Here is a 12,445-nt window from a genome sequence, read left to right on the forward strand (position 1 = left end):
CCAGCAAGTTTCCTTTATTTATTTATTTATTTACTTTTTTTTTTAAATGTCAGTCCTTTTGATGTTTTAACAACCTGACTTTTACTACTCCTCTCTGGTATTTATGAAGGGACGGGCAGTCTCCTGTTAACCATTCACTAACTTTCATGTGCACACACTTTAGCCATAATAATTTATTTCTAACATCTCTATTTCCAGATCTCATAGTTTGTAGATGCTTCACTTTCCATTGAAAGTTATTGACATTATCTTCTGCACGTTGTGTGGTTTTACCATTTCTGATCTGCATCTGTTTTCACTTGGTAGTTCTCTGTGCTTAGTCACTGGAACTGTCCCCTCTCTCATGTTAATGCTTGCTGCCTATGACAATCACTTATCTGCTGTGGGAGTTTATCAGTATTTTAAATTTTAATTTGTTATCACTGGACAAGTTATAAGACACAATTAAGGAAATATAGTTTGGGATTTCCATTTATGTTTCTCAAGCTAGTAGAAAAATATTGTCCAAATCAGATTAACTGTAAAAGTGAAGACTATTCTGTTGGGTAAATAAATGCCGATAAGCTGGTTACTCTCTCAGTAACCAGTCACTCTACGTTCGTCCCTGTGACCTCTTGAAATAGAGTGCAGGGTGTAGCAGAACAGCAGTGAAATATCTGTAATGAGTGATCAATAAATGTAGTTTATTAGTAGCTTTAAATTACACAAATATATGTTAGGTATGATTTCCTGCAATTATTTAGTTAGCTCCACGTACTTTAAAAAGCACAAAACCACATATTTCTCATCTTACTTTTTACACTATTAAATGATTCATTGTGGTAAAGATTATATTAACTTTTTTTTTTTTTTACTTTGGTAGTAAAAAAGTACCATACATACATACATACATACATACATACATACATACATACATACATACATATATTCTCCTTGAGATATTTACCTTAATGATGCCTCGGATGTGCATTTTTGCTATCATCTCAGCAGAAAAGAGGAACATCAGCAGAGTGTCCAGGGCAAAGGTCACATATTGAAGGGGTGGGTAATGCTCAAATGTCTTTGGGGTATTCATGCACACAGAGATGACGCTGATTATTGCACACGCACGAAGCAAAGAGTGCACCCACTAAAATCAGAAGAAAGATCATATTATTGCTTTATATATTGCAAACACGCAACATTTTTACACACACAAAAAAAAGTACCAACTGTTTAAAGGTGCCGGGTTTCATAGGAGGGTGATACTCACTGCTTTATTTATCCACAGAATATCTGCGTTGTCAGCTAGAGTTTCGTCTGGACCAAAATCTGTCACGGGCTGGGTTTCTACCCGCGAACTTTGCTTCCGTTTCAGCATGCTAGGACTAGTAGTGCTATACAAGGAGTATATCTGGGGGGGAAAAAAAATTACAAATCACCTCATTTTATTCATTACTTTTGTAAAAGTATGATTATCTTTGGATACAAGAATACCACAGGGTGATATGACATTAAATGTGCTTGACAATGTTTACATAAATTTAAAAATGTGTAGAAACGACTTCTAAACCATTTACAACCTTGGTAAACAGGCTCTTCGTTCTTCGGTTTGATTTCATGCATGTTACCAATGTAAATCTTGCTCATTCTCTAACTCAAACTGCAGAAGAAAATAAAGGTTGAGCCAGTTTCCAATTGGACAACATGTACATACACAAGCTGCATGTTTGTATTTTATTGTAATATTACAATATAGTACAATAAGGAGGTGTATGTATGAAGTTCTGGGAGGCAACTGCTGTCTTTGCAAACAAGGTGGATTACATCAAAGTCTAAACATTACAAACTGTTAAAATGTAATACTTTAAAAGGGTTACAGTACCCCCTGCATTAACTTGCTTGTGCTGTCCATATTGCAATAATGTATTTTTCAACTCAATACGGATTGTTTTGGTTCTCAAATGAAAGGTCATAAATCAGCCGGTGATTACATTTGTCAACTTTTGCTCAAGAACATTTGCCAGAAGAAAGGTTATTTGTCATTGGGTCCTATCACAATAGGGGTATGCGCTGAGATATTTAAACAGACACAGAGGGTTTGTAGTTGAAACGCCGCTCAGGTGTCCAGGTTTTATTATGAAACGGCAGTTGCAGTGGTTGGTGGCCACCACTAGGGGGATGCCAGCAATGGTATCCCTAGTGAACAAAGACAGGTGTCCATAATACAAAAAACACAAAACACAGTGGGCAAACACGCTAAAACAAACATTTGCCATCCCGTGGCTCAGTGCTGCTCCCACTAAGGGAGGTCCCACTTCAGGAACCTTCTCCCTACCACGCTCCCTACCAAACTGGGGTGGGATTAAAATCCCTTAAACTAATCCCTATGCTGAGCCCTCAGATCCCAGTTAACACACACGGTGATCACTAGCGGATGCTTTTTTTGCTCACCGTGGTTCGTATGCACAGTCATGAGGATTCCCAGTCCAGCTTGCTGACAAAGAACAACAAAATGGAGAACCAAGAAAAAAGGGCTTGGCTTTCCAGCCCCTTTTTAAAGGCAGGTGACCAGTGTTAATTGATCATGGCCATGTGCTGCACATTCCTTTCAATTAGGCTGGGAGGGAAGTTTAATCTCCCTGCCCTGCCATATCTAGCACATACTTTAATTCAGAACACTATAAATGTTTATTACAAAAATCTAACAAATCCCACTAAACCATATTTATAAATAAACAAAACTATAGGCTCCTGAGTGGCGCACCCATTGAAGGCACTCCGCCCGGAGTGCATGATGCCCTCTATAGCTTGGGGATCACCGGTTCGAATCCAGGCTATGCCACTGCCGACCACGGAGTTCCCAGGGGGCAGCGCACAACTGGCCAAGTGCTGCCTGGGCTGGGTAGGGGTTAGGTCAGCTGGGGAGTCCTTAGCTCACCACACACCAGCAACCCCTGTGGATGGCCAGGTGCCGCAATTCAGAACTGCGTGGTCCTCCGACACTAAGTTCTGGATATGGCTGCACGGCAAGCTTGCTGAGTGAAAAAAAAGCGGACGGCTGATGGCACTCGTTTCAGAGGATGTGAGCGCTAGTCTTCATCTCTTTTGATTCGGTTCGGGGGTTGCAGCGGTGAGCCAGGTTGAATAATAATAATTGGACATTCCAAAAAAAAAAAAAAAAACCACACAAGGACACAAAACTATGTTTTACAGGGGCAGACCTCAGTCCTGCCACAGTGCATAATAGTGTAACAAGATTAGGCTCCCTCCTGAAACAATGCTGATGCTTTGATGGAAATGAATAGTTATTGGGAACAGAAAACAGGAAGCCTGTAAGACCTATCCTCATTCTGCTGTCTGACTCCAGAGTGCAAGTTGAGAAATGTATTACCTTGTTGATTTTTGACCCACGATGTGCTTGTTTAAAAATATATTACTGAATTACAGACAACATGGGATACAAAGCAAAGTAAAATATGAGAATTCTTGTAAACACTGTGTTCAGGGTCAAAAAAGTATGCAATAACAACACTTTCTTTAATTACAGCTGTGTCATACTTCCTTTTACTTACGCATTACATGTACTTTTATATTGTGTGCCCCTTAAACTGGGGTATCCAATTAAGGCAGAGTGCAAACAACTTAAAAAAACAACTTAAAACAACAAATAACATAATTTGGGGAATTCAGCACAATGAAAATAAAACTCTGAAACGAATCCAGTAGTTTCAGCACATAACATGAGGACTGGTGCATGAAGTAAGAAAGGGCCAAAGGAGTATCAAAGTCCCATTCCAGAATGTCACCAAATCTGCCATGCAGGAAAACACTGATATGCTGCACACAATGATGCACTATGGAAGAGTATGTTCTGTCCAATCACCATTTGAGCTAACATCATTATGAAACACTACAAACCAAATGAATAACATTCTGTATTACAACATTTTTGTTGTTGTTGTTGTTATTAAATTGTTTGATAACTTACCTGGGAGTCAGACGCTTTTGAAAATGAGAGGACATCAAATGTAACATAATGGGTGTGGTGGTCTGTGCAATGACCATTTAGACAATCAGCATCATGATGCAGGGCAACCACACAGCCACAATAACAAAGTGCACATACCAAAGATAAGGCTGAAACTGTTCCAGAATGGCACATAACATGCGATTTGGCATATCCTGCAAATACCTCACGACAAGGAAACGTGGTATATGTGTTAAACCAACATACAAGTGCAAATAGACACGTTAACAACATCTGACATACAGTAGCATATGCAACATTCAGTAAGGTGCAGTAAACAGACCACCCATGGGATAACATCACTCACTGTCAGACTCCTCATTGGTGGACCCATCCCCAGGTAATAAAGATGTGGAAATCTGTGAGAGACTACCAGCGGGGGGATTTCAACACCTCCTGATTCCTGCCATTAGAAAAATATCACACTACAGAAGACGTTTGTGAACAGCATCTTACTGCCCAAAGTCCAATTGCCCACATGCAGCAACATCAACGTACCCTTACACTAAAAACCGCACTGTAGATGGTCTTCCTTTAATATGGCTTCAGCCTGGGTCATAAATGTCATGTGCATGCTCTTAAGATTTTGTATGCCCTTTTCAAATAAAACTGTTGCTTCCTTCCAGTCTGGGTAACAAAGCCTTTTTACCCAACTATGAACTATCATATTTTATTTACACTTACAGCTAGAATGTCTTCCGTTGATTGTTTAGATAGCCATCATACAGATCTCACTCACCCATAGGCTCCCATAATGTCACATCACATGACGATCTAACAAAAATCATATTGCCAGGAATTATCTGTGGTATGTGCACTTCATGATTTAGCATGTGTTTCTGTCGTCTTTCACAGTGAGTTGTCCAAAAAGCCATCAGTACATATTTCCCTATAAGTTCACATTATAGACTATTTTCTGACACAGCAGACTAATCCATTTGGGATATTTTGAAGTTTATGTGAGTTCATGTGAAAAAGGATAGACAGGCCTACTGTAGATCAGGTTGGTGGAATTCTTTGTCTGAACAAATAACAAGTATTGGAATCTTGCGTTTCTGTCTCTACAATCAATCGTTGTTTCAAAGCATGGCTTTAAAATAAAGTAGATCAAATTGTAACTTCAAAATTCAACATATACACACACATATATATATATATATATATACAGTACTGTGCAAAAGTTTTAGGCAGGTGTGAAAAAATGCTGTAAAGTAAGAATGCTTTCAAAAATAGACATGTTAATAGTTTATATTTATCAATTAACAAAATGCAATGTGAGTGAACAGAAGAAAAATCTACATCAAATCAATATTTTGTGTGACCACCCTTTGCCTTCAAAACAGCATCAATTCTTCTAGGTACACTTGCACACAGTTTTTGAAGGAACTTGGCAGGTAGGTTGGCCCAAACATCTTGGAGAACTAACCACAGTTCTTCTGTGGATTTAGGCAGCCTCAGTTGCTTCTCTCTCTTCATGTAATCCCAGACAGACTCGATGATGTTGAGATCAGGGCTCTGTGGGGGCCATACCATCACTTCCAGGACTCCTTGTTCTTCTTTACGCTGAAGATAGTTCTTAATGACTTTTGCTGTATGTTTGGGGTCGTTGTCATGCTGCAGAATAAATTTGGGGCCAATCAGATGCCTCCCTGATGGTATTGCATGATGGATAAGTATCTGCCTGTACTTCTCAGCATTGAGGAGACCATTAATTCTGACCAAATCCCCAACTCCATTTGCAGAAATGCAGCCCCAAACTTGCAAGGAACCTCCACCATGCTTCACTGTTGCCTGCAGACACTCATTTGTGTACCGCTCTCCAGCCTTTTGGCGAACAAACTGCCTTCTGCTACAGCCAAATATTTCAAATTTTGACTCATCAGTCCAGAGCACCTGCTGCCATTTTTCTGCACCCCAGTTCCTGTGTTTTCGTGCATTGTTGAGTCGCTTGGCCTTGTTTCCACGTCGGAGGTATGGCTTTTTGGCCGCAAGTCTTCCATGAAGGCCACTTCTGACCAGACTTCTCCGGACAGTAGATGGGTGTACCAGGGTCCCACTGTTTTCTGCCAATTCTAAGCTGATGGCACTGCTGGACATCTTCTGATTGCGAAGGGAAGTAAGCATGATGTGTCTTTCATCTGCTGCAGTAAGTTTCCTTGGCCGACCACTGCGTCTACAGTCCTCAACGTTGCCCGTTTCTTTGTGCGTCTTCAAAAGAGCTTGGACAGCACATCTGGAAACCCCTGTCTGCCTTGAAATTTCTGCCTGGGAGAGACCTTGCTGGTGCAGTATAACTACCTTGTGTCTTGTTGCTGTGCTCAGTCTTGCCATGGTGTATGACTTTTGACAGTAAACCGGCTTCAGCAACCTCACCTTGTTAGCCGAGTTTGGCTGTTCCTCACCCAGTTCTATTACTCCTACACAGTTGTTTCTGTTTCAGTTAATGATTGTGTTTCAACCTACATATTGAATTGATGATCATTAGCACCTGTTTGGTATAATTGTTTAATCATACACCTGACTATATGCCTACAAAATCCCTGACTTTGTGCAAGTGTACCTAGAAGAATTGATGCTGTTTTGAAGGCAAAGGGTGGTCACACCAAATATGGATTTGATGTAGATTTTTCTTCTGTTCACTCACTTTGTATTTAGTTAATTGATAAATATAATCTATTAACATGTCTTTTTGAAAGCATTCTTACTTTACAGCATTTTTTCACACCTGCCTAAAACTTTTGCACAGTACTGTATATATATATATATATATATATATATATATATATATATACTGTATATATTTATTTTTTTACTGTATTATATATATATATATATATATATATATATATATATATATATATATATATATATATATATATATATATATATATATAAGAAAGCCCTTGTTTAACTTCAAAAGCTGTATTTACAACAACCCATTTGTCAAAGTATCAATAAATGTCTGTCACCTCTGACAAAGTCAATTACATATTGCTGCAGTAATCAATAGTACCACAACAATGATACACCAAGAGTTTTCCAGTAGACTGAGATCGTTTTTATTTCACCTTGTAGTTTTAACAGTACGCAGAAATGAATCAATGAGATCCTGAACTCTCTGTAAATAATCTTGGACAAAATGAAGAACAAGGCCCTATGTTGGTAAAACTTCACCAGCAAATATTAACAAATGTAAGATGCACTCTATACCAGTAAAAAAGGAAATCAATAATACGTAGTACCTAAGAAAACATCACACAAAACCTAAACTGATCCATATTTATCACTGAAAAAAATAAGAACAACCAATGTAGAGCTGTAGTAAAGCAACACTTAAATCTCCAATAAATCAAAGCAATGTAATATATCCTTTTACATATTTGAGTGTAACATCTACCCCCAATATTCAGGTTCCACCCTTCCTGATATCCACAGCAGCTACGGACAGAGTCAGGCACAACTGAAACTGTTACTGTCACATCAACCTGTCCCTGGCAAATCCAGGAGTACCAACACATAATACAGTATTAAAGACAAATACAAAAGCAATAATAAATAATGCATCTCAAGAGAATAAAAGTGGAAAAAGAGACAAAGTCAAATAATAAATAATAAAAAAAGCATAACATTGTTAAGTAGTAGACAGGTGTCTTGTTTACATAATGTAGAGCACTCAAACGGTGATTAGATGAGTAAGTGGGGGGAAAGAGGACAGGTGACAGGGTAAAATCCTGGAAGACAGTGGATGTAACAAAGTGACATGCCAAATCACTTGTGACAGCAGAAGTAGCTGGGGGACAAGTCAAGAAGTAGGAGAGATCAGAATGTATAGAGTAAAGGCTTAACTACCGAGAAACAGAACGGCAGGACAAAAGATAGTGTATGAGACTGAGAACCAGGACAAGAGTAACTTGAGCCGCGTTTCCACGCACTCACTGAATAAGCAAGCAGCCTGGCTTTGCAGATATTTTAACACCTTTTGCACTAGTTAAGGGGTCGTGTCTTGACGGGATGAGTGTCACGATTCCACTGCAAGCACTATACTGTATCTCAATCAGTGCATTTACATGGCCAGTAATATTCCACTATTATTTGGAATACTGAATAATCATACTTTCCACCATGTAAACAGCATATTCGGAATATGAAGGTGAATATTCCACCTCTGCTTATTTGGAATACTGGAGGTTGCATATTCCAAGTATGCGGAATACGAGTGGAATATAAAGCCATGTAATCAGCATATTCCGACTATGAAGCGAAACCCATAACAGACACGCACAACAAGAAATACTCCCAGCAGTAAACATGATGGCACGTATGAGAAAACCCAGCTACTTTTGGTCTGATGAGGAGACATCACTTTTATTAAGGATTTTAAAATCATAAAACAGCTTGATGGTTCAGAAGCATTTAAACTACAAAGGAAGGGGGGAGAAATCAACAAAAAAAAGAAGGGAGACTACATCAAAACAAGGGCAACAACTCAGGTAAGATAGCCATTACATGAATTTATCTAAATGCTAGAAGTCTCAAAAACAAAATGTTACAACTTGAAGCTACTGCACTAACAACTAACTATGATGTGATAGGTGTTACAGAAACTTGGTTATCCGAGAGGGATGGAGACGAATATAATATTAGTGGGTACACTCTATAGGAAAGACAGGCAGGAGGGGTAGCGCTATACATCAAAAATAGTCTTAAAGCCTAGGTGTTAAATCTAGAAGAAAAAAAACAATGCACAATCAATATGGGTCAGAATAATGGACACAAATTCAATGGGCATAATAATAGGGGCATGCTATAGACCGCCAAATTCAGACACCAAGCAAAATAATCTGTTATACAATGACATTAGAAATGTGTGTAACAAAGGAGAAGCCATACTAATGGCGGATTTCAACTTTCCCCATATAAAATGGGAAGATCGGTGGGAAACACGACAACCGAAATTGAAATGGTAGAAATGATAAATGACTGTTTCCTAATGCAATTTGTCAGTGCGCCAACTAGAGGGGAGGCATGCCTTGATTTAGTCTTTTCAAATATCAAAGACAGAATAACTAAAACAGAGGTCAGAGAACCATTGGCAAACTCAGATCACAACATGGTCTCATTTGAGTGCTTTTTAAAACCATAAAAGTAACGACTAAAGCTAAGGTTTGCAATTATATGGCCAACTATGAGGGAATGAAGCAGAGACTAACAGAAGTAGACTGGAGCAAAATAGAGAACACATCCACAGAAAAAGCATGGCTATTTTTCAAAAATATAGTACTAGAGGCGCAAAACAATCACATCCCAAAAGTAGACAGAACTATCAGATATCTGGCACACTACTGTACAGCTTTCCAAAGAACTATCAGATATCTGACACACTACTGTACAGCTTTCCAAAAAAAAAAAAAACTGTACATACTTCCATAGAAGGCTATGTGGTCCAGTGGTTAAAGAAAAGGGTTTGTAACCAGGAGGTCCCCAGTTCAAATCCTGGCTCACTCCCTGACTCACTGTGTGACCATGAGCAAGTCACAACCTTGACATTGTTGTAAGTGACTCTGCAGCTGATGCATAGTTCACACACCCTAGCATAACAGAGGCAGAAGTGTTAAAGGGACTAGGAGCTCTTAAAATAAACAAATCCCCCTGGGCCGGATCTCGGTAGTACTCTAAGAAATTAAAGAAGTTATTTACAAACCGCTAACCAAGATCATGCAACAGTCTCTTCAGACAGGCGTTCTACCGACAGACTGGAGAATTGCAAACGTAATGCCGATCCACAAAAAGTGAGACAAAACTGAACCAGGTAACTACAGACCAATAAGCCTGACTTCTATTATATGTAAACTTATGGAAACTATAATAAGATCCAAAATGGAAAATTACCTATATGGTATCCTCGGAGACCATCTGCATGGTTTTAGGAAAGGGAAATCGTGTCTAACTAACCTGCCTGATTTTTTTGAGGATGCAACATCGACAATGGATAATTGCAAAGCATATGATATGGTTTATTTAGATTTCCAGAAAGCTTTTGACAAAGTCCTGCATAAATGATTAATTGTCAAACTGAACGCAGTAGAGATTCAAGGAAATGCATGCACATGGATTAGGGAATGTCGACGAAAGGGACTTTTTTGACCTGAAAAAAGAAACAAGGACAAAATGGAGATTAGATAAAGGGGCATTCAGAAGAGAAAATAGGAGGCACTTTTTACACAGAGAATTGTGGGTGCCTGGAACCAACTCCCCAGCGATGTTGTCCTGGGATCCTTCAAGAAGCTGCTTGATGAGATTCTGGGATCAATAAGCTACTAACAAACAAACAAGCAAGATGGGCCGAATGGCCTCCTCTCGTTTGTAAACTTTCTTATGTTCTTAAACAGAGATGTGCACAAGTGTTTAAAAGGATGGTGGAAAACATCATGAAGGGGGATTTGAGAGAACTGTGGATCAAGTTTGTCATCGATGTAAAGTTTTAAAGGATTATGTATTATTATGTAAGGGGTACACTATCTTACGGGGTGCCCTTTCACACCGGCGTGGTGTGGACACCGGGTTTGAAGAAGAAAGTTACCCTGACCAGCTGACTGACGACACTGAAGGAAAATAATTATTATGGCTGTATTAGCCAGCACATATACAGACGTGCTCAAATTTGTTGGTACCCTTACAGCTCATTGAAATAATGCTTCATTCCTCCTGAAAAGTGATGAAATTAAAAGCTATTTTATCATGTATACTTGCATGCCTTTGGTATGTCATAGAATAAAGCAAAGAAGCTGTGAAAAGAGATGAATTATTGCTTATTCTACAAAGATATTCTAAAATGGCCTGGACACATTTGTTGGTACCCCTTAGAAAAGATGATAAATAATTGGATTATAGTGATATTTCAAACTAATTAGTTTCTTTAATTAGTATCACACATGTCTCCAATCTTGTAATTAGTCATTCAGCCTATTTAAATGGAGAAAAGTAGTCACTGTGCTGTTTGGTATCATTGTGTGCACCATACTGAACATGGACCAGAGAAAGCAAAGGAGAGAGTTGTCTGAGGAGATCAGAAAGAAAATAATAGACAAGCATGGTAAAGGTAAAGGCTACAAGACCATCTCCAAGCAGCTTGATGTTCCTGTGACAACAGTTGCAAATATTATTAAGAAGTTTAAGGTCCATGGAACTGTAGCCAACCTCCCGGGGCGCGGCTGCAAGAGGAAAATCGACTCCAGATTGAACAGAAGGATAGTGCGAATGGTAGAAAAAGAACCAAGGATAACTGCCAAAGAGATACAAGCTGAACTCCAAGGTGAAGGTACGTCAGTTTCTGAGCGCACCATCCGTCGCTTTTTGAGCGAAAGTGGGCTCCATGGAAGAAGACCCAGGAGGACTCCACTTTTGAAAGAAAAACATAAAAAAGCCAGACTGGAATTTGCTAAAATGCATATTGACAAGCCACAATCCTTCTGGGAGAATGTCCTTTGGACAGATGAGTCAAAACTGGAGCTTTTTGGCAAGTCATATCAGCTCTATGTTCACAGACGAAAAAATGAAGCTTTCAAAGAAAAGAACACCATACCTACAGGGAAACATGGAGGAGGCTCGGTTATGTTTTGGGGCTGCTTTGCTGCGCCTGGCACAGGGTGCCTTGAATCTGTGCAGGGCACAATGAAATCTCAAGACTATCAAGGCATTCTGGAGCGAAACGTACTGCCCAGTGTCAGAAAGCTCTGTCTCAGTTGCAGGTCATGGGTCCTCCAACAGGATAATGACCCAAAACACACAGCTAAAAGCACCCAAGAATGGATAAGAACAAAACATCGGACTATTCTGAACTGGCCTCCTATGAGTCCTGATCTGAATCCTATCAAACATCTATGGAAAGAGCTGAAACTTGCAGTCTGGAGAAGGCACCCATCAAACCTGAGACAGCTGGAGCAGTTTGCTCAGGAAGAGTGGGCCAAACTACCTGTTAACAGGTGCAGAAGTCTCATTGAGAGCTACAGAAAACGTTTGATTGCAGTGATTGCCTCTAAAGGTTGTGCAACAAAATATTAGGTTAGCGGTCCCATCATTTCTGTCCATGTCATTTTCATTTGTTTTCTTATTTACAATATTATGTTGAATAAAAAATCAAAAGCAAAGTCTGATTTCTATTAAATATGGAATAAACAATGGTGGATGCCAATTACTTTTGTCAGTTTCAAGTTATTTCAGAGAAAATTGTGCATTCTTCGTTTTTTGTGGAGGGGTACCAACAAATTTGAGCACGTCTGTATATTATCTATTTATTTTTCAAAATTTCTAAAGTGCCACTCACTATTAGGTATTGGGGCGCTTAATAGATACAATATAATGCTCTTACAATTTGAGTACAAAAGGCTATATCAAAAACAAATATCAATACATGCTAGATCTGCAAATATACATCTA

At 39.1% G+C, this 12,445-nt stretch overlaps 1 protein-coding gene across 6 annotated transcripts in view; it reads right to left on the bottom strand.

The window, feature by feature from the left end:
• The window catches only part of nalcn (sodium leak channel, non-selective), a 124,329-nt gene that overhangs the window by 108,159 nt on the left and 3,725 nt on the right, over positions 1-12,445 (bottom strand). For 2 of the 6 annotated variants that reach the window (XM_059029057.1, XM_059029056.1), the window contains 3 exons: positions 4,317-4,412; positions 1,253-1,393; positions 947-1,129 (listed from right to left, as the gene is read on the bottom strand). In XM_059029057.1, coding sequence (XP_058885040.1) covers positions 947-1,129; positions 1,253-1,393; positions 4,317-4,343 — 351 coding nt within the window. In that variant the 5' untranslated portion in view covers positions 4,344-4,412. Of the gene's footprint in view, positions 1-946; positions 1,130-1,252; positions 1,394-1,562; positions 1,643-4,316; positions 4,413-12,445 lie in introns of all 6 variants that reach the window. The other 4 variants (XM_034922941.2, XM_059029058.1, XM_059029059.1 and 1 more) reach the window with 2 other exon arrangements.

Source organism: Acipenser ruthenus, chromosome 8, assembly GCF_902713425.1.
Source record: "Acipenser ruthenus chromosome 8, fAciRut3.2 maternal haplotype, whole genome shotgun sequence".
NCBI lineage: Eukaryota > Metazoa > Chordata > Actinopteri > Acipenseriformes > Acipenseridae > Acipenser > Acipenser ruthenus.